The following is a 20681-nucleotide window of genomic DNA, read 5'->3' as shown; positions in this document are numbered from 1 at the left end:
GGCCGTACCACACGGCCCTGAGGGACTCCAAGGTGAACATCTTATTAGAGTCAGAGACGCACACCGGCGGGTCGTCCGTGCCGTCCTGCCTCTCTCCCATTTTCAGAAGCACTTTTTTCCTAATGCACAAGAAATCCAGGAGCCACAACATGACGGCGGCCAGGAGGAACCGGGGCAGCAGCATCAGGCACAGGGCTGCATGTTTCAGCGCCCTCGCCATTTGGACACCGCCAGAGTCGTGCATCATCTCTCCCCCTGCCGATAGGATGCGACTGGGCCGGCGAAAGAGACAACTAGTATTTAGTCACCTTTACCCATTGGAGAAAACTATCTGACGCACGCAGGCACTCTTTTTATAGGTACAGCAGCATTTGAATAATGGGAAAAAAAGAAAAAGAAGAAGAAAAAAAAACATGCATGCAACATATCTGTTTTTCACTCACCACTTAATACGTCAGGGCTGATGTAGGCCGGACTTCCTCTCTGGTCTTTCAGCAGGTCGTCCTCGCTCACCAGGTGCTTTCCCAGGCAGAAGTTGGTGATGGTGATTCGGTGAGTCCTGTAACCACACAAACATACAAATGCACCTGTTACATACACTTCTGGTTCTGAATTCAACGATGACCCAAATGCACCCCTCCCCTTTAATTTCATCAAACCAGGGCATACGAGTAATAGTAACAGTCTTACTCATTGTAACAAAGGCACGTTTACAATGTGAAACACTGCACACTCACAGCTCAAAGCATGAAGTAAACACATGCTCACTGAGACAGGGAGAACTTGCCTTACTAAAATGCCTTGTTGTTTTAATAATTTCAAGGTTCACTGGAGCTTAAAAATACATCAGAATCTGAAGACTGGCAGATGCAGAACAGAGTATGCACACCCTTTCTTATTAAAGTCGCCCATCTTCTTATGTTAGACTTGCAGTTAAGAAGAAGCAGACGATATACTTTATAAGATGTTCTTATTCTTAAAGAATTCAACACAAGATTCGTCATTTCACGTACTGACCAGGATCTTAAACTGTCAGGTTTCCCTGCCCACATGATGTTCCCACAATTTCCACACAATTTAGGAGATCCTTGTTCGTTATCTGTTGCACTGTTCCTCAGTAGCAGCTCATATATTATCTATTTTTACACATGCATGTTGAACTCCTGGAAACACGGTCATCTATATTGCTTAAAGTCTAAGATCACGATAAGGGAGAAACACTCAGAACCTTTGAAACTCAAATGTAAAGTAGATTGTGCAAAAAGTGTTTGTTATCAGGAAGATGTCCTACGGTATATACTATAACAAGTATATAACTGATTGTATCAACTTTAAAGAAAGCAATCTGAAATCCGTGGGCGGAGCACTTCGACTTGTCCATTAGACTCAACTCCAGATGACTGTTTTTGTCATGAGGGCCTCTAAACTCTGGGGCACCCTCCATTAGGGGTTTATTTTAGATAAATCTCTCTTAAATGGGAAATTGTCATTATGCAACACTCTACATAACGTAAATGAATTATCAACTACATCACTGTTTTAGTCAATGGCCATCTTCATACATCAGACATGAGACATTACGAGAACAGGGCCACTCCAGACACACTGGCGCTTCAAAGTCTAAGAAGACCCACTGCTGTTACCAGGGATGTTTGATTAATTTGGTTTCTGTGGAAACAATGTGGCACTATAGGACTTTTCTCTGAGTCATCAAGGTAAATTTAGTTTGCCTGTGGTGGAGTGAAACCGAACAGTATTAAAGCCGAAGGACTATGAACTGTTCTATATCTCTGTGTTCTTTTAGCAGAGAAAGAGAAAATAAAAAAAGCCGCACTTTGACAAACATATGAGTCAACCTGTGGCTTGGGATAATTGTCTCGATGACTCAACCGGCATGGTGATGGGCTGGCAAATGAATATATAAAGCTCGAGAAGATTTAAAATATGTACACAAACGCGCAACTTCAAGTGCACCCACACAATCACTCCCATGGTCAACACGCACACACAAAAATGCACTCAAAGCACACGAGCACACACAAAAGCCATGGTCTAGAGCCTGGGTCCTCTCTGGATCATGCTCCTCACCCACATCCGCTTTCTAAAAAGCCTGAGGTCAACAGCTTCCCTTATTCTCTCTCACTTTCACACCCTGCTCCATCACACACACTCACTGCTCCCATTACAGCGTCTGGAGCCAATTTCTGTCAGACACGCAATTTTCAAACAAATGCTCCAATCTCAATCTTCCCTTAGAACATTTAGTTCACATCATTTCCACCTACTTATGTCATCCAACCCTTCAACAGCTTTGGTGATCCAGTTCTCTATAAGCATACAGTGGCCTTCTGATCGGCACAAAGATAGGCCAGAGGAACAGAGTGCAATGCTTCAAGGACCCTCAACATAAAAGCTTCCTTTATGAAGAAGTCTGTTCCTTTGTCTGTGTGCATCACGACCCAGGCTTCTATTCTTGCACCGGAGATTGGGTAAATGAAATTGCATGTTTGCCTCGTGAGGCAAGGGTCCCTGAGGACTAAAGAGAGACCACATCATCGCCGCTTCCTGGTCATGTGACTCCGAGTAAGTCAGGAAACCAGAAACCTAAACAGCCCCCTTGACTTCTCCTCCCTGCCCACAACATTTTGCTGAAAATATACCAGCTGACGAGAACAGAAAGAGGTTAAACGCAGGGCAACTTCTACAGAAATCAGCAAATTTCATTTCTCAGAACTGCGAGGAAACAATGAGTTGGAGCGTTATATTAAGAGCTAAGCTTTACTGAAGCAAATGTTTGTCCTAATTTCTAAGGTTGAATACGTCTAATATTCAAAGATAATTCCAGTGTGAATTATTTTGTGCCGGACAGCACAAAACTTCAGTCAGAAGGAGTAATGCATCCCTGAGACTATATAGTGATCATGGCGATATAAACTAACAGGAACTCTCTGCAAGAAATAAAAACAAAAAGAAGACAAAGTGTCCCTTTAGAAATACAATAAACATTTATAAAGTCAAAACCAGCTCTGACATACATTGACAACGAACCGGCATATTGATTTATGACGTCCTGCTTTCATAACAGCTGGCTCCGCAAGAGGAAATCACATCATTCTTGCATTAACTGCTGAGCTTGTTGATGGCATTGGTGCATTTCCCAGAGCGGCGACAAGCAGCAGGGGAGGAGAGGGGATTTTGGGATCGGCCAGCATCTAAATTGGCCACGTCCTTCCCATACTGACTGTACATTCGTACGCATCCAGGGTGGAGGAACAGAGGAATCATGCAAGCAAGCATAGCATGATCCATAAAGGAGACAGGAAAAGTGAAAAGAAAAAATATGACAAAAAGAAAAACAATGAAAGCAGGAAAGGGATTGGGGGTGTAAAAGAAAATAGAGGAAAAGCAGAGTAAGGGGTAAATAAATGATGACTGTGTGTGCATGTGTATATATGTGTGTGTGAGACGTGCATTGCGGTGTGAGTCAGCTCTGAGCTATGGGGCCTTTGGCAGGCCTCTCCTTTGTCTCCAGCTGGGACGGAGTGTTCCGCTCGTCTGCTCCTCGCCTCGCCACCCTCCTCCCCTGGCCATAACACTCTCCTGTTTCATCACCACCACCACTACTGCTGCTGCTGCTGCTGGTGGTAGGAGCACCAAGTTTTCACGCCTGACATGCAAAGTTTGTATGTGGTAAAGAGATAAGCTGGCAACGTGACATCTCAATGCACATACTCAGACATGCATTTCACGCATGAGAAATGTGAGATTACACTCAAGCAAGCATGCTTGATGTTTAGATATCAAGGTGTGTGTAAGCAAGTGTGTGTGTGTGTGTGTGTGCGTGCCGGTATGTGTGTTAGTCATGTCCTTCCAAATGAAAAGACTGCCTTTGTGGGATGATTATCAGAGTCCCCAAGAATGTGCGCGCGGACTTGTGCTGTTCAGAGACATCCTTCCATAGGTTGAAGGCAAAATCTAGCCGAATCATCTTAACTTGGACAAACTAATATTAAAAAACAAGTGGCTTTCAACCCCTCAAATACACACACACACAAATACACACACACACCATCGCTCTCATTTACTCTGTACGTATGGTATTTGGAGGAGGCTTTACAGATGAGTAGTTTTCCGTGCTGCAGGGCCTATCTGAACTGCAGCACTCTGTGCCCTGAGGTGCACTCACCAGGGTCCTGTGTGTGCTATACAACACTGCTCCCACCAAGAACAAAGCAGTGGCATATTCTTTGCTCTGTTTTGCACCAGGGTACAGTTCCCCCTACACTTCCAAAAATCCAACCATGGGGAATCATCAGCTTTTTCTAAACACGCAGACACAGACCCAGACTCCTGCACAAGAGACCAAGGCTTTAGGTTCCTAAAACTGATCTCACTCTAAGTCTAAGAATGTGACCCTGCTTGGGTTTAAAGCCAAGTGCACACTGGATACAGGCTGCTAGGGCCTCTCACACATGTGACCTGAGACAGAATGACTTACTCGCAGGCTAAAATGACTGACCCTGTATAACGGGAGAGGCTATTGGCCAGCTAACTGATTGATGAGGCCAAATGAATTTCTTCTTACCGTTTGTTCAGCACCATGTTTCCCAGCTTGAGGTCTCTGTGCACAATGTTTTTCTGAATGCAGGAAAGAAAGAGAAGAGGGAAAAGAAATGTTTTCATTAAATCGTACTTAGGGATAATCATTGGTATCAAAACAATCACTTTGTTTGTGGCACGCCAGGATGGGAGATGAGTAATCAGAAAGGATTTGCAACTAGCTAACAATAACAATTTCTAAGCCATTTCTCCTACAGGTGACAAAAACACTGTAGTATTGAAACTTTCTTCACTAATGAAAATAGAAAACTGCACTTTCATATCGTCCACAATGCACACAGTTGGTTAGTATGATAGATTTCACCTTTTAAAGCACATTTTCTTGGAGTAGTCTAATCAATTCAATCCTAGACTCACCTTATGAAGGGCCTCCACCACACGCACCACATCATAGAAGATGACGATTGCCTCGCGCTCGCTTAATCGCTTCTCCTTTATGACGTAATGCTGGAGGTTTATTAAATCTGCCGTCTTGTCGCTGAAGTCGTGAGCACACAGGCAGTCCAGCACGAGGCAGATCCGCTTCTTCATCTTGCGCACTTTGTTGGCCTCCATGTCCTCTACTATTTCATAGGCTCGGTCCTGGGGAACGACAACAAAAAAGGTGCTTACTTTGTAAGTGGACTTGTTAATACCTTTTAGAGGCACTTTCCAACAGCGTCAAAACAATACAAGTTAAGGCATCCAAGAATGCATTAAACTGAATGGATTCCTATACTATAACGCCTGATCAAGCTGATTCATTCAGCTTAGAAAGACATAGATTCAAGTCGGCTGGAGGACATCAATCGCCAGCATGCATGTAAGACACATCTACCCCTCCACATCAAGTGGTAGAGGGCGAATAACAAAGGTCATTGCTCTTCTTCCAACTCCAGTCCTAGCTCAGTCACCACTTATTGATTTCTGTATCAGGTTGTCAGTTTTTTTTTTTTTTTTTAGATGCAGTCAGCACCTCTGAAAGTGTACATTATTAACTGGTTCTCTCACAGTGGAGATGCACTATAATAATCCAATCAATATTGCAGGCCTAAATGAATCAGAGTGCATGGCTCAATGCTGCTATTCTGAGAACACCGGCAGAGTGGAACAGACAGGATGTGAAAGAGAGACAAAGGAGAAAAACACAGAGAGAGAGAGAGAGGAGGCAGATGGAACAATAACAAAGTTAGAGGAGGAGGCAGACGGGAAGACAGGTGAGGGAGGGGCAGCTCATTGTGAATGGATGGGGCTGTGAATAGAGAACGACTGCAGATAAATATGGCCTCTTAATGGTACTCCCACTTCTCTATTGAAACAACCCTGATAAGGAAAATCCAAGCAGCTGGATGGACTAATGACAAGCTTACCTCTGCTATTACCGAGCTGATAAAAGCGTGCTGTTACTTGTGCCTATGTGGTGAAGCCATGTTCTGAACTGAATAGAAAGCGGCATAATCATCTCCAATGTAATGTGGATGTATTTCTCATGTTCAATTACACTGAATACTCGCCCACACAGTGCTGAGTAATACACCACAGACTATAAGAAACTTTAACTTAACTTAACCCATGGTATTATTTAATTTGACTGAAATGTAACTTAATTGCCAAATGTGTGCAGGTCTCAGTCTACCTGGAAGAGGCCGTGATGGTGAACCACTCCGTCCTGGTTGTGCAGCAGAGAAAGAAGGGAGTATTCTGTGTGCAGCAGCATCTTCCCCTGCCTCTCCTCCTGAGTCTCCCCAGCAGAGTCCACTCGCTCCTCCAGCGTCAGTATCTGCCGTGGCCACACAGAACGGAGCAAACATTCGAGGTCAGACAGGATCAGACAGCACAAAGGAGAGCTTTAACCATTTAGTATGAAGTTGATATTTAGTCCTGCCACTGAAGCTTTTAAACGACCGAAGACATGACATTAAGTTACTGTTCGGATAAGCATTTAACCACATGTTACGATCTGTGCAGTGGAGATGGTATAACAGGGCTGCAGCTTTAAAACTGCGGTTCATATACTAATGTGAAGTAACCAAGCTGTGCAGTAGACACTGAGGCGCTGGAGTCATGGGTATGAGGGGAGGGTCACGCACTGACTCACTACCACCCCCCCTTGTGCAACAGACATTGGATAGCCCCAATAAACAGATTGCCAGGCTGAGGTTTTGTTATTTGCACCAGACTGAAACAGGGGGCTATAAAATGAACACCAACAAAAGAAGGTCAAAGGTTCAGATGTCTACTGGGACATCATAGCTTTGTTTTGAATGACTTTCTCATTTTCTTACTAACCAGCGTGTGTAACTCATTACGTTTGTGAGTAAGAAAACCACAAAAAAAACTGCGCCAACCCCGGCAGACTTACTTTGAGTTGATAGAAGTCGTCGGTGCCGTCCTTTCTGGCCAGACACTGCACTATGCTAGGCACTGGTGAGTTGCCCAGGCGAGGCCCTGCAAGGATAAGAAAAGGAACAGCTGCATGACCAAAAGGCAGGCTACACGCCGGAGTGTGTGCTCTCACTGCAACTCATTAAAGGCTGCATGTGCACGTACCCATTAACACCCCAAGTGTAATGTTTTTCTTTGGCACTATGATTTGCAAATAGTGGAGGAGTTGTGTAGTAGAAAACATAGTTGGAGAGAAATACATTTTCCAGAGGGAGGAAACAACCTTGCTCCAACACAGACTCGGACCTTTCTGGCCGTTGTCAAGGGGAATCAGCAAAATTCTTCACATTCTTGACTCGGGCTCGCATGCACACAGAGACACCCCACGACTCTCACATTCACACACGTACCTTTCCTGACTGGTGCAAATACTATGCGCTTCCTTACCGAGGATGAAGGGCCCGGCTCTCTTGGCGTTATTGCCGGATATCCCAGGACATTGCAGCTTGCTGGCCCTGCCTGATGTCTCTCCAGCCCCCCTCTCCGACGAGCGCCGCTTGGACATACTGGAGTTCTACGGGGGAATATATCTGATTAGTAAACGGGATAAAGATAGTCAAGGGAAAGGGAACTTGCATAAGCGTGACTGCGAGGAAATAAAGCAATAACAAAAAAACGTAGCGTCGGTAATCTGTTACGAGGGTTTTATAAATAGTCAGCTTAAAAATAAAGACTATACCCAGAGTTTTACCAGCAGGCCTACAGAGTGGTTGAGAGGGCACTTATTGGTGAACAGAAGTGAAAGGAGGTAAAAACTCAGGGCAACTCCCCCCAGCCTATTTTAAATATCCCTCCCACACATTTACCGACACCTCAGTGTGAATGTGAGGCCATTACGGCTCCATTCACAATGATGGCTGCTGGCGTCAAGGGTGACACCTCAGATTCAATTTTCAACCCAACAGGCAACGTCAATGTGCCACAATTTGTCATTTAAATGGCAAATGCTTTCATGTAAATGAACAGCACGAGCATAAAACTCTTGAAAACGGAGGGCTTTTTTTATGCGTGCCTCGCCACTGAACCGCATATTCATCTTTAGCTTCTCCTGCTCCAGCTGACGTGGGTTTAGAAAATCCTTCCGCTCCTAATCTGGGTGTTTTATCTCAAAATCTGTACAGCCGGCTTATCTGCAGCGGCCTTCCTCTGAAAGGACGTGCGTGTTCCAACAGGGCAGAGACAGAAAAGATGCCAAGCCCTTACGCTACGATAAGGAACTAGATTCACATGTCAGAAGAACCAGTGACACAGTATGACACATCATCATTACACAAACTATTTTAACTGCCACAGCAGATCTGCCTCCCAGGACTCAGAGAGCAAGAGGTATGCTTTGTTTACTGATACTGAGTTCCAATGTGATGAAACCCCATCTGTTTCCCGTAACAGGGAAGTGGTGCCTTGAACCGAGAGGAATGATTCACCCTTCTGTCGTCCTGGGTTTCCATTGGACAGAAACGCTTAAAGGTCTAGGTGATGACACCAATAGGAGCGTGAAATGGGCCCCCAAGCCTCTGACATGTGCTCCGTATCAAATGAAAAAAAAAGTAAAAATAAAAATCCGCTCATGAGCTCGGCCCACAAGAAAGGCAACACAAAGTGACAGATCGGACGTTAAAGGGTCACTGACTGATAGCGGTGGTGTGCATGTTTTAGCCGACTACATAAGAGATGATTCAGACTAGGCTAATAAAATCTAAAGCACCTCATAAAAACAGCAAAACAGACATATATTGGAGAGCTGTCAAACACCAAAAAAAACTTCAGAATATGTAACCGCTCTCGCAAGTGGTACAAACTAGAGAAAATTCATATTTCTAATGAATCGGGCCAATACTTCCTGTCTCCAAACTAAAATCGTGCACCACTCGCCAGTTGGCGTTTTTGGGCAGAGAGGATGCAGGACAGTTGGCAGTAAGTACGGGCTGGTATGAATTCTCACTTCCATGAGGCTTTTTGTGATCCCAGACAGCAGACAGTGTCATCATCGTGTCTCTCGCCCATCTGTCTCCATCTCCACTAGTCATCACCCACTGAGTCTGATGAGCTGAGGTTTTTCTGACAGCATTCAATGGCACAAGCCAGAGTGACACCAAGTCACGCTGCCAATAGTGAGAGAGCATCTTACTCTGGAGCACGACGGGCGAAAGGAATGGATAATCCAGCGGCCAAAGCGGCTGGCGGAATTGACGATCTGCATACTGCTTTCAGTGCTGTCGGATAAATACATTTTAAAGTGGTGTTTGAGTGCTAGAAAGGCTGCCAGATTTAATAAAATCAGCCGACAGAGCCAAACCTAAGAGGCATTTCATTTGTGGCCAATTCCCCACATTTCTAACAAGGTTATCTGATCGTACCTTGTATGCATTTCCTTTCTCCGCAGCTACACAGTGGAGAGTTAGAACCACGCTAATCCACGCACCTCGGACTTAAAACACCAACCTGACTCACAGACACAAACTCGCTGCTCGGCACACAGCAAGCGGACCCGAGGCTGTCCATCTACCTACTGAGCACCAGCCGCAGTGCTGTGGAGCCAAACCCTGACACATAGAAAAGCAAAGGTCAACGCAACCAACCAATGTGCACTGACCTAAATGACATCAGCGCGATGACAGCACACAGCTATCCTTTTCTGACACTGCTGAGCCTCGCTGCACAGCCAGTGATCTGGCAAGCAAGACTGCCTCCGACTGCCTCTGCCTCTGACTGTACCAGAGGGAGGACAAGAACAGATACAGCCTCTGAATCATATCACACAAAAGGAGGAGAGACACGCTGCCGGTGCCCACGAGAAATGTGGGCTCCTTAAATAGTAGCAGAACAAAACAACCACGTAGGTGTCTCAAGATCCACCCACTCAGACTCCATGCTACTTGTCTGGCTCTGCAAGAACAGCTTGATTGCAAAGTCAAGGTAGTATCAGGATGGACAAAGAAAACGTAGGGACACTTGAGGAGGTAGTAAACAGATGAGTGCATGACAAAATCTGGAGCGAGCACACAGGTAACGAGGAAGGATGCAAATCAATAATCGATCACGTACAGATCAAAACGAGAGCTAAAGCCGCTGGAAGGTCACACACGCTTTAATCCTGCTTATGTTGCTTGAATGAGATGTCAATCATTCATGTCAGCCCGTACACACATCTACCGCTATCACTGCAGTCGTTCACTACATTATTGCAATAACAACGTGCACGACTACTGTGTGTACACAAGGTCAAAGTATAAATACCTGGACGCAAATAATTACAAATGCACACAGACTGTCACACATTGTTTGGTGCCATTTTGCGACCACAAGGTCTGGACACCGTTCAGGTCTGGCAGCGGACCGTAGAAAGCGCTGACGTTATGCCTTACAACTTGTGCAAAAACCTGCCCCGCAGACTGCTAACAACTTGAGTAACCAGGCGCTAATGTGTTTTACCCACAACAATTACCATACGACCACCCAGGGACATTTCAAAACACACACTGAGCCGCATTACACGGCGTGCGTTCGTGTAGAGACTAACTGAGGTGGTTGTTCAGCGAAACTAAACGAGTAGCAAACGTAACACATGAATTTAACCACGTATATTTACGCAGGGCAACATGAAACAAAGCTTGGGTGCATATACAAACTTAGTACAACAACAAAGCGGGCTGAATTCCTCGGCTAAATACGCTACCGAAAGCTCCAGGCACACCGGCCACACAAAGGGGCAACAACACAGCAAGGAGTTGGGCTTTCGGTGCAAACTACACAGAGGAGACGTGAGCTAGGCTACGGCCACTTTAGCGAGTATCCTTATGAGCAAGAGAGTTTGCAATGTGATTGCTGGCGAGCGACATTAGCTAACGCCAAAAGCCGGAGGCTACAGAGCAGCCGGGAGGCCATTTAAACAAAGTAGGTAACATTACAGCTGGCTAGCCTTGCCAGAGAGCTAGATAGCAGTGTTAGTCGCTACCTCGCTTACCTCGAGCCAAAACCGCCGGGTAAAGTCTGCGTCGTCTGCTCACAACCTCGACATTTCTTGGGTAAACGCTGTGGTGGATGTGCGGAGCTTCTCGCTTAAGCAGGAGAGACCACAGTGGGTTGGTTTCGGGTTGTTTAGCCTCTGTTACCGAAATGAGCAATTAAGGAAAAGCCTCCGCTCTTCGCTGATCGCATCTTTCCACAGCGACAGCGCCACCTGACAACGGAAATGACGCACATACTTATTTGATTGACAGCTGCGCTCGACCAATGCCAGCCCCCGTGTGTTTTTCCTAGTAAAGGGTTGCGCACCGATGATGAAATTATTTGCATAATATAAGTTGCTAAATGAAACGCATTACGTCATAGTTGTCTGCATGGGAAGCGTTTGAGACAGTAAAACTAAGTTTAAGTGGAAACACCACAGTGGGTTTGTTTGCTAATGAATGCCCTGGTCTCATGGATAAGACTAACTGTTGTAGTGGTGAAGCATTTGTCAGACAACATACAACTGCATTACAAACTCAAGTTTTTAATCATCATCCAACCAGAAGTAATCAGAAATGAAGGGACTTTTTAACGTGTATTACTTACTATTGTATTAGTATTATGTCTAGCCCTTGAATTATAATATAATGACCAATATAACATGAAATTAACTTAATTTTCAGTCCCCTAAATCGGATAAAAACTGCATTTTCTCTTCATGGAAACCATCAAACTGATTTGTTTCTACAGCTAAAGGTAATGTACATGAAAGTAACTGTATGCATGGAGATTTCTGATTCTTGGATAACATTTTGCCTCATATAAGACTCTACACTGTAGTTGCTTTTCAATGAGACACATATTGCATTGCACCTCATTCAAGGTTAACCATATGACTCAGTGAAACTGATAAAAAGCATTAGATTTTCAATATTTGTTACTCATTGTCCACTCATAAAATATCTGGAGCAGTGCTATCTGTGTGTTAAAATTGCAGATACGGAGGGTTTAATTGCCAACACCAATTCACTAAAAAGCCAAGCTGTTGCTCACTTACTCAGCAAGCATAGTCCTGAATGACTAATGACTGAATTTAGTAAAGCCCACCTATGTCCCCAATTTAGACTTCCTGATTAATCTTAAATTCCACCCACAGCTACCAGTTTCAAACCGGTGGGCAGGTGTGATAGACACAGAGAGGGTAACTTAAATGGCAGAGGCATATTTGAGTTGCGTTGCTTCCTGCCTTGACTCAGCAGAGCATATGCCCCCGGCCACATGAAACATTTGTCAGCCTGTGGCTTTACAGTGTCCTACCCACAGCCTTTTAAGAGGAAACTGAATCATAACTTGAAATTCAAGGTCTGTGAGAGAAACATGATTTAATGTCATGGTATGGGAAACTAAGGTTGACTAGACTTTAAAGACTGTTTTGTTTGTTGATGTATTTAATACTTATTACTTGTGGCCCTAATGGAACAAGCAGTGTAACTTTGCAAGGAAAACAAACAATGATTATTTATCTTAGAAATAACATTTATGTTGTTTTTTTAATCTTCTTCTAAAATAGAATTATCCTGATTATGCAATATTTGGGCAATTTAGCAAGTCTTTATGGTGAAATATTGTTTTCTAGTGAGGTAGGTCGACTCCAGTGTGCAGTCTTTCAGGATGACTGGGATGAGCTCTGGTTTCTGTTTGTTTTGCAGCTAGGTTGTATCCTCAGGGCACGTAGTGTTTCTTGTCTCGCCTTTGCCAAGATTATTGGGAAGACCTCACCAGAATACTCCTCCCCTAGATCAATTCAGAGAAATGTCTCAGCATGTTTTGCCTGTATGGTATGCACCATGTTTCTGTGTGTGTGTGTCAGACTGTTGTTAACTGGGGGAGTGCAGACTATCAGAGTCTCACTTTGACCCATCTGCAGGCAGACTGCACACAAATATCTTGGATACTGATAGCTGTTGCTATAAAAATTCTCATTGCAGGTCCGTGCTGGAGGACAGAGTTTAACTGTGGATTAGCAGAAGAAAAAGAATATTGCTTTTAATGTTTTGGTTTGAAGGTTAAATACTCAAGTATAAATAAATATAATCACACATTTGTTGTTTTAGCTTTCAGTGAATCCTACACTCCTAAGACAAGAGATTTAGTAAAAAGAAAAGTACACTCATCACCTTTTGGTGCCTTTTTAAAAAAGACAGCATGACTGCATAATAAAACACAGTGTAGCAATGTGTGGTAGTCAGTTTGCACAGACCACACACAGTACGTAATGTTTAAAAAAGGTCAGGCAGCGCCCCCTACTGTTACATCCTTTCAACTGCAACAAGCTGTTACAAGATTCATGCCATTATTAACACGCTATTGCATCAGTACACAAAGCGATGATACAGTTCATACAATAATTTCTGTAAAAATATGTTTTTTTTCTCCAACTATTTATTAAAAATCCTACATTGCACATTAAACAATTGCAGCAATATGCATTTCCTTATACACAGAAAATGATACATTCAAATAAATAAAGTATTCAATATACATATTTACATATTCTGCAATTACTTATATTGCATTATTCCACATTTTAATAACATACTCATCAATGAGCACATCTCTGGGCCACAGGTCAACATTCAGAGACATCACAGGGTAGTGTAAAATGTCTTACAAGTTGCTGCTCATACAGTTTTAAGGTAGTGCAGTGTGATGTAAGATAAACATATTTCTTACCAAAAATAAACATTTTAGGGCATTTGAAATCACATTAGAAAGAGCACTTGGGTTCCTTTGATTCCCCATAGTATCATTTAATCATTTGTTCATTAGGATACCCTCTCTTCATACTCTGAAATAAACAAACATAGAGTTATGGACTTTAAACCTAAAAAATCTAACACCTTGATGTATTATTGACATTTAAAATAAAGGACATTGTGTGATATTAAAGGATTGTGTATTTTGTGTACCGCAGCACAGCCTGACTCAGATTTTTTAAAATGAAACATCTTGACCTTACATAAACAGATGTTTTGCTATTACCACATACACATGTTCATCGCACTGATATAGGCCTACTGTATGTGTCAATGCACTGAAACTCAGTTTACAGCAAACCAACTATTACAGTGTATTGCAGCTTAAAGTTTGGTTCACCACATTCTTAGTTGTTAACTATGCAAATCTGCTATTCGTCATTTGAAAACCAAAGGAAACACCTGCTCACATCTGCATTTTAAGAGCACCCAAAGAAGTTTTTCTGGCTGCATGTGAGGTTCCTGCAGTGTATTGGCAGGTGCAGAGAGCAGACTGGTCTACAGTAGAACAGACTGTTGACGGTGCATTGTGCCCCACCCCCCTAGGGGCATTTCAGTCAGGGTGACCATGTCACAGGCCATCCATCATGGCCAGAAGGTCGTCTCCTTTGCTGCTGGCACTGGGAGATTGATCTCCAGACTCTGTGAACTCTCCCATGATCTTGGCCAGCTCTGCATTGGTCTGCTGGTCCTGAAAGACAATCCATCGATCGCAGTGTCAGAGTGTTCATGACAGGGACTTACATCTCATTACTGTAAATCCTGTTAGACTGGCAAAGCCTTACATCTCTGATCCCCGACTGTATAACCGTAAGCCTATCACTGAGATAGGTAAAATTTTGAGTCCAATCATTGGGGTTGCTTATCAGAAGTAAAACACAACTGGTTGTGAGGCTGGCAAGTTGGGCCAGTGCAGACTATACACAGAAGTTCTCTAGTTCAAGTGTTTCTGAGATGGGTCCTCCACGTCGTATGCTTTCCCAGACACTGTGAGTTTTTAAATATGTTTGATTCCATCATTGCCTAAAACAAGATGCACAAGGGGATGCAAATTGGAGATGAGTCTAAGATGGGAGAAGAGCAGTATCCAGTCAGAGTGCAAAACAGGGAGCAGCTAAAAAAGCAAACAGTCCAAAACAAAACAAACACCATGGCTACAAAGAGGGCGAAGATGGGGACTAGTGTTACACAGATTGAGTGGATACAAGAGATGGAGGGGAGGCCCTCTACAAACTCTATCACCAGTCAGACGTAAACAAACCAGATGTCATTTCCAGTAAGTGACTTCTTCTGTGTTTTTGTCGATATCACGATCATTTGCTATAATCGCAGATCTCTCTATCTAAAGTAATCTTGCAATATATACAACTCGAGATCAGTTGTGTAGTTTGCGCATCCTAATGTCAACACTTATGTCAACAGACAGAAAAATTCCTTGTGGTTTGAACAGCGCAGCAAAAAATATAAGATTTTCAAAGTCTTGTAGTCTGCATTTCCCCCACGTGTATGGCCAGACTTATTGTCACCAAGTGTGCAGCAATGGCTAGATTTGTATTACACAAATACTGGATATCCAATTTTCTTCTACTGAAAGGAATACTTTACCTTTGTTGCCTGGATTTTTATCACTCCATATGAAAGCTCATCTGGTCTTGATATTAATGCCTCTCTGTAATAAACGGGAGTCACAATTTTAGTTTTCAGTAAATACTAATTAAATAATAAAAAAACTTGCACACAGGGAAAATGAGCAGTTTCATTTAAGTGACAGACAGCACATTGACAGTACACAAACACAAATAAGGACACTCACTCTTCTTCCTCATCTGTGGCAAAGAGGTTGACACGGAAGCCGCTGTCTGCATTTCCTGGTTTCTGAACTTCTAACCCACCCATTAACTTGGCCAACAGATTTAGCTCCTCTTTGGCCAGAGGGTTGGGAGCAGTGTTGACCTGTTGACACAATGGCTTGTTTACTTCTGTTTATTCCTGTTGTACCTGTTGTTTACAAGATCTTGCTACTGATAATGATGCACCAGGAAGTAGATTCAAATGTGCATGCATGTTATGTACTGTGGACACTGTAAAGAGTCTTCAACATTTAATTTGTTTGCATGACAATGTTTTGTGTATTAATCAAGTTTGCAGTGCGGAGGGTGAAGCTGTTTCACCTTAGTGTGCTGTGCAGAATTTTTAGATGTTCCTGACATGTGGGTTTCCACTGGGCGGCTTACACTGTACCTGAACGAAAAAATGAAAAAAGGAGAATGAGCATTCATGACCATGTAACATAGTGCCAAAGACGACCTGTACAAGACATTACAAATGTTTTATTTACAATATATTGTCTTTTGCCATATGTCAGACATACTGATACTCTATTATTGCATAAATTAAGATGACTAAATCAAAAGCTAATGGATTTCTTGTTTAGTCTTCTAGAAATTCGTCCACTCGTCCAGTAGACGTACTTTTTGGGAACAGTACGTGTAGATATATCATGGCCTGGATAACAGAAAATGTTCATGCACATCTTTTGTACGTTGCAGCATCTTACATGTTTGTGCCTAGTTTGGTGACCCTGTCTCCAAATATCTCGAAAGATCCCTCCCGGAGAGCGGCCGTATAGTTTCCTCCATTACTGAATTGCAGCCTGGTCAATTCTTCACCAGTACAGCTAAACATCCTGAAATTACAACATACAAAAACACTATTTATTAAGGAGAAGCATGCTTTCAGTACATTTTCTAGGCACAGCAATATAATACAGCTGTTGCTTTGAATACTTCTAACACTGTTATTGCTTAGATGTTCTACATGTGAATTCCTGTTTCCTTTATGTAATAAATGTCTCACTGTGCACATACAGTAAAGTAAAATCCTTAAGTAATTTGATCCAAGCTAAACATACAACACATCTAAAATTAGAATGCTAGTTCAACAAAACCTCTGTAATGCAATTAGCTACAGATAGGCCTGCTTAACGTAAGATTACAGTGTGTGGGTAAGATCAGCAGACATATGAAAGACAAAAAGACCAACACTAAAGATGAAGATCCTACAAACTTGTTTAATCTAAGTCTTAGTTATCTCCATTGTTCTTGAGTGAGGATTGTTGGCTCTGAGTAAAAACATCCGTATACTGTGGCACCTTATCAAACCAGGGACTTGTGTTCCATGAGGCACAGGACCACTGGTGGGAAGCACAAAGCGGCCATTGGAGTTTTGCACTTTGTCCTTGAGAAAAATAGATACCTGGCAAAGAAGAAAACATAGAGACAGACTTGTGAGGAAAATAAAAGACAAATCAAAAGAGAATGTAATATTGTCTAGTTAATTCTCTCCCCATGCTTGGGGAGTTTGGCAAACTAATGGACTTACTCTTATATGCATGTCTTGGAAGAAGATAAGGAGAGTTTGTCTGATCAGCTGGAAGTCCCCACTAGACAAGGGTGTATACATCTAAAAAAAACCAAAAAAAAAACAATAATCAATGAAATAGAAAAATAAATTACAATGTAACTGCAAAAACATTGATAATCATTATTTATTAGTCTGTGTGTATATATATATAATTTCCCTTTACTGTTTTTAACCATTATCCTGTTGAACCTAGTATAATCATACAAATAACAAGCAATGAAAAAAAACAGTTGTTATTGACACATCACATAACATGTGCAGTCATACTGTTGTTCAATGTATGTCTGTAATCAAAATGGTCTGAAACTATGACAGCATAATGTACTACCTGCATCAAGCATTAACAGCTGTATAGTGACTTGAAACACTGTGACCTAGTGTTTTAAATAAGTCAGTCTTGGCTATTAAAGTGAGTATGGAGCTGAACAGGATGTTTTTTTTAGCTTATTTAAACTGACATATAACATCGACATATGTTTCCTCTTCTTGGCCATAAAAGTTGTACTACACGGCAGTTTTTAATATCCTGTGTCAGGAAAAGCAATGACTCACAATGTGTCTTATGAGAGTGTAATGTCAGTGTTGTGCTCTACAGCTGACCACGTATGACTAAACTAACACGCACATATGTGAAGTTGTTTCCCCTTCCTTCTTTGTTCTTCTTGGTACACTTAGCCACATTTGGAGGCAATGTTGCATTCTACCTCTTATTTTTTTTTAACCCTGGTTCCCATACCACAGAAAAAAACAAAGATCTTGCAGCATGCTCCAGGAAACCCCACAAAGCCACGTGTGATATCGTTAACCACTCCTGTCCATAACAAATGTGAAGAGAGCGCAGTCACACATGTCCTGTCGTACCTCGATGAGCTGCTGGTACGTCTCGTCAACCTGGCTGAGAATGCTGGGTGTGTCTTTCACAAAGTCTTTGATTGCGTCCATGTGGTTGAAGGAGACGAGGAGGAGGTCCTTAGGTCGGGGACAGAGAAGTACCTGGTACTTGAAAGCCATGGTCATCAAGTCATAGAGCTGTGAAGAGGGAAAACACATGCATGGCTTCACTGACTCATCTATCAAAATAAAATGAATGCTATTGTTGTATAGTAAACAGCAGAGGGAGCCACATACAGCAGCATACAGTGTGTAAGATATTAATTCCTATATACTGATGTAGAATTAATGATATACTGCGTGCTTCAGGAATACACAATATCCAATTTTCACACTTTTGATATGAATATTAAGCATTGATTGATGTGTAGATGTATTTAATGTAGATCTATAGCATGCTTGACTCTAAAATACTTCTCTAGTGTGTTTACTGGGAATCGAACAATTCAACATGTGCAGGATACAACACAGTACACAGCTGTTCAGGAGGGCTACGCGTGACTTACCTTGTCCATGCTGGCTTGATTGAGTCTCATTATGGATGCATGGGCCAGCCTGTCGAACACAGTCCGCAGGGCCTTTTTGGAGTAAAGATCCTGTGGCTTGAAAAGCTCTTCTAGGAACTTTTTGTTGAACATGGTGGTGATGATGTCATTCATAACTAGTCAGGCAAACAGCACAACAGAAAAGTCCACAGAGAGTTAACTGAGGGTAGACAAATGCTCTTTTCACACTGTGGGCTCAGAAGCAGGCACATAAGCATTCTATACTATATGTCGGCCATAACCATTTCCTCCAAAGCCTAACCCAACGGCCCTAATAAAGCAGCAGCGTGGAAAGCATATGTCCTACTTGGTAGCAGGGCAATAGCCAGGTAGAAAGTTTTTTTGTGTTTGAACTCCCCTCAGAAATGTTTACTTCTACCAATCACTGTTGTAATTCGCAGAAGTGTTGAGGATCACTGTCAGAAGTCAAACCTATCAGGTAACTTCACCCTTCTCCAATCATTTTGCAAGCTTTTGTTCTGGCTATCGAGTGAAGAAAATAAACTTGCTTAACACAGTGTGGCTTGGTAGTATTTTGTGCTACTTACCTATAAGGAAGCCAAAGTTCAACTAAAAAAAAAAAAGCAGCCGTGAAAAAATTAACCACTGCTCTCAAAGCAGAGACATAATGTGGTGACCCCAGATGAGCTTCTTGACATATGCCGAAAAACAAATGCAATGCACTTGTTTTTTGAGGTAAGAGGTGTTTTATGTAATGATTTTCTTAAGGCATTAAGTCTACAGCATGTTGTTTCAAATGTGGCACAGGGGCCTGCTTGGTAGCCGGAAATGCTCTTTCATTTGATTAATACAATTTGCAGAAATCAATCCCTGTTTTGAAAACAACTCCCCTTATTGTCAATGAATCTATCCAATGAAGGCCCTTACAACAAATAAAGTTGGAAGCCAGGATCTGAGCAGTCGAGTGACCCAACCACCTACAGGATGTACCTGGTGCAAAGACAACCGCAGTACATACGTTGTGAGGTGTGTGCATATGAGGTCTCATCTGTGTATTCAGAGCGTTCCTTCAGTCTACTCCAAAGCAGAGCAAAGAGCTACTAATGCATCAGGGCATGATTATACTAAAGCTCTGTAGGAATACCTCTCCTTCTGTCGTCGTCTATCCAGTCAGCTATTGCAGAATCTTTATGAATTCAAAAGGGGATAACAAATGAAATGATTGTTCCGAAAACCAGATTGTTGAATGACATCTCAAGACTTGACCAATGTCGTTTGTCGAAGTCTACGCTAAGTGTGAATGGATCCTATAATTCTCCCAAATATGTGTACACATCATGTGGCTATTTATTATCTAATATAATTGTGTGGAAATCAGGCTTGGGATTATAATCAGGCTATGTTTTATAGCCCTTTTTTTTTTTTAGAGCAGTTTCCCATTTGTTACCAATGAAGCATTGGGAATGATATTAGTTCATGGCTGTTTATCACAGTGTCCCATGCAACAGAAACGTTTGTCAATGTGTGTTGTGATTTTATCAAATTGTGTAGATTCACAAAACCACCACCAGTTGACTCATCAGTGATAACTCTTGTGTTTAGACTGGCTTTCTATGAATCAAGGCACTTATTATAAATTCACAAAGCAGTAAACGGACAGACCGACCGACCGGAATGTGCAGTTATCGCGGTTTTAAATGCAGGCTGACATTAGTGTTGTTATCCGGATAGCTGCTAAGCTAAAGTGAGCTACCTTTCTTAGCTTTGTCAGCGGGGATATTCTGAGCTCGAAGCCTCTGGTCAAGGATGTACAGCATCTCTCCGCCGAGGTTGATGAAAAGCAGGGGTAGAGTTCTCGAGGACATGGTGGTATTTGGGTGGTTTAATCTCTTCAGAAAACGTAGGTAGCTAGCGGTTGTAGCTAGCTCGAAAGCCTGCCGACAGGGGGTCTGTCTGTTTGGTAAAGCCTCTTCTGGTTGCCAGGCCACGAAGCAGATCAGCCAATCAGAGTGCAGTAGGTTATGACGTACAGGAAGAGGAGGGGAGGGGG

The 20681-nt window shown here is 42.6% G+C and overlaps 2 protein-coding genes across 5 annotated transcripts in view; both read right to left on the bottom strand.

The window, feature by feature from the left end:
- Positions 1-11230, bottom strand: part of stk40 (serine/threonine kinase 40) — a 16828-nt gene extending 5598 nt beyond the window's left edge. Inside the window, exons 1-7 of one of the 3 annotated variants that reach the window (XM_035672156.1) lie at positions 11009-11230; positions 7432-7558; positions 6962-7047; positions 6236-6379; positions 4978-5202; positions 4586-4638; positions 444-559 (exon numbers count right to left, since the gene is read on the bottom strand). In XM_035672156.1, the coding sequence (XP_035528049.1) occupies positions 444-559; positions 4586-4638; positions 4978-5202; positions 6236-6379; positions 6962-7047; positions 7432-7549 (742 nt within the window). In that variant the 5' untranslated portion in view covers positions 7550-7558; positions 11009-11230. Of the gene's footprint in view, positions 1-443; positions 560-4585; positions 4639-4977; positions 5203-6235; positions 6380-6961; positions 7048-7431; positions 7559-9401; positions 9562-11008 lie in introns of those variants that run through there. The other 2 variants (XM_035672155.1, XM_035672157.1) reach the window with 2 other exon arrangements.
- Positions 11231-13433: 2203 nt separating this feature from the next.
- oscp1b (organic solute carrier partner 1b) lies at positions 13434-20599 on the bottom strand. 2 transcript variants are annotated; one of them, XM_035673174.1, is made up of 11 exons: positions 20385-20599; positions 19776-19817; positions 18632-18786; positions 18096-18263; positions 17193-17273; positions 16963-17066; positions 16369-16497; positions 15983-16052; positions 15625-15764; positions 15417-15480; positions 13434-14502 (listed from the first exon to the last, which is right to left on the bottom strand). In XM_035673174.1, the coding sequence occupies exons 1-11, from the start codon at positions 20494-20496 to the stop codon at positions 14383-14385; spliced, it is 1185 nt and encodes a 394-aa protein (XP_035529067.1). In that variant the 5' UTR covers positions 20497-20599; the 3' UTR covers positions 13434-14382. The 2 variants fall into 2 exon arrangements, with proteins under 2 accessions (XP_035529067.1, XP_035529068.1); XM_035673175.1 differs by lacking the exon at positions 19776-19817.
- Positions 20600-20681: the final 82 nt, after the last annotated feature.

The sequence above is a fragment of the Morone saxatilis genome, unplaced genomic scaffold (assembly GCF_004916995.1).
Source record: "Morone saxatilis isolate NCDOM2014 unplaced genomic scaffold, NCSU_SB_2.0 Contig24, whole genome shotgun sequence".
In the NCBI taxonomy this organism is placed as follows: Eukaryota; Metazoa; Chordata; class Actinopteri; family Moronidae; genus Morone; species Morone saxatilis.
This window is presented reverse-complemented; position numbering and strand designations above follow the sequence as displayed.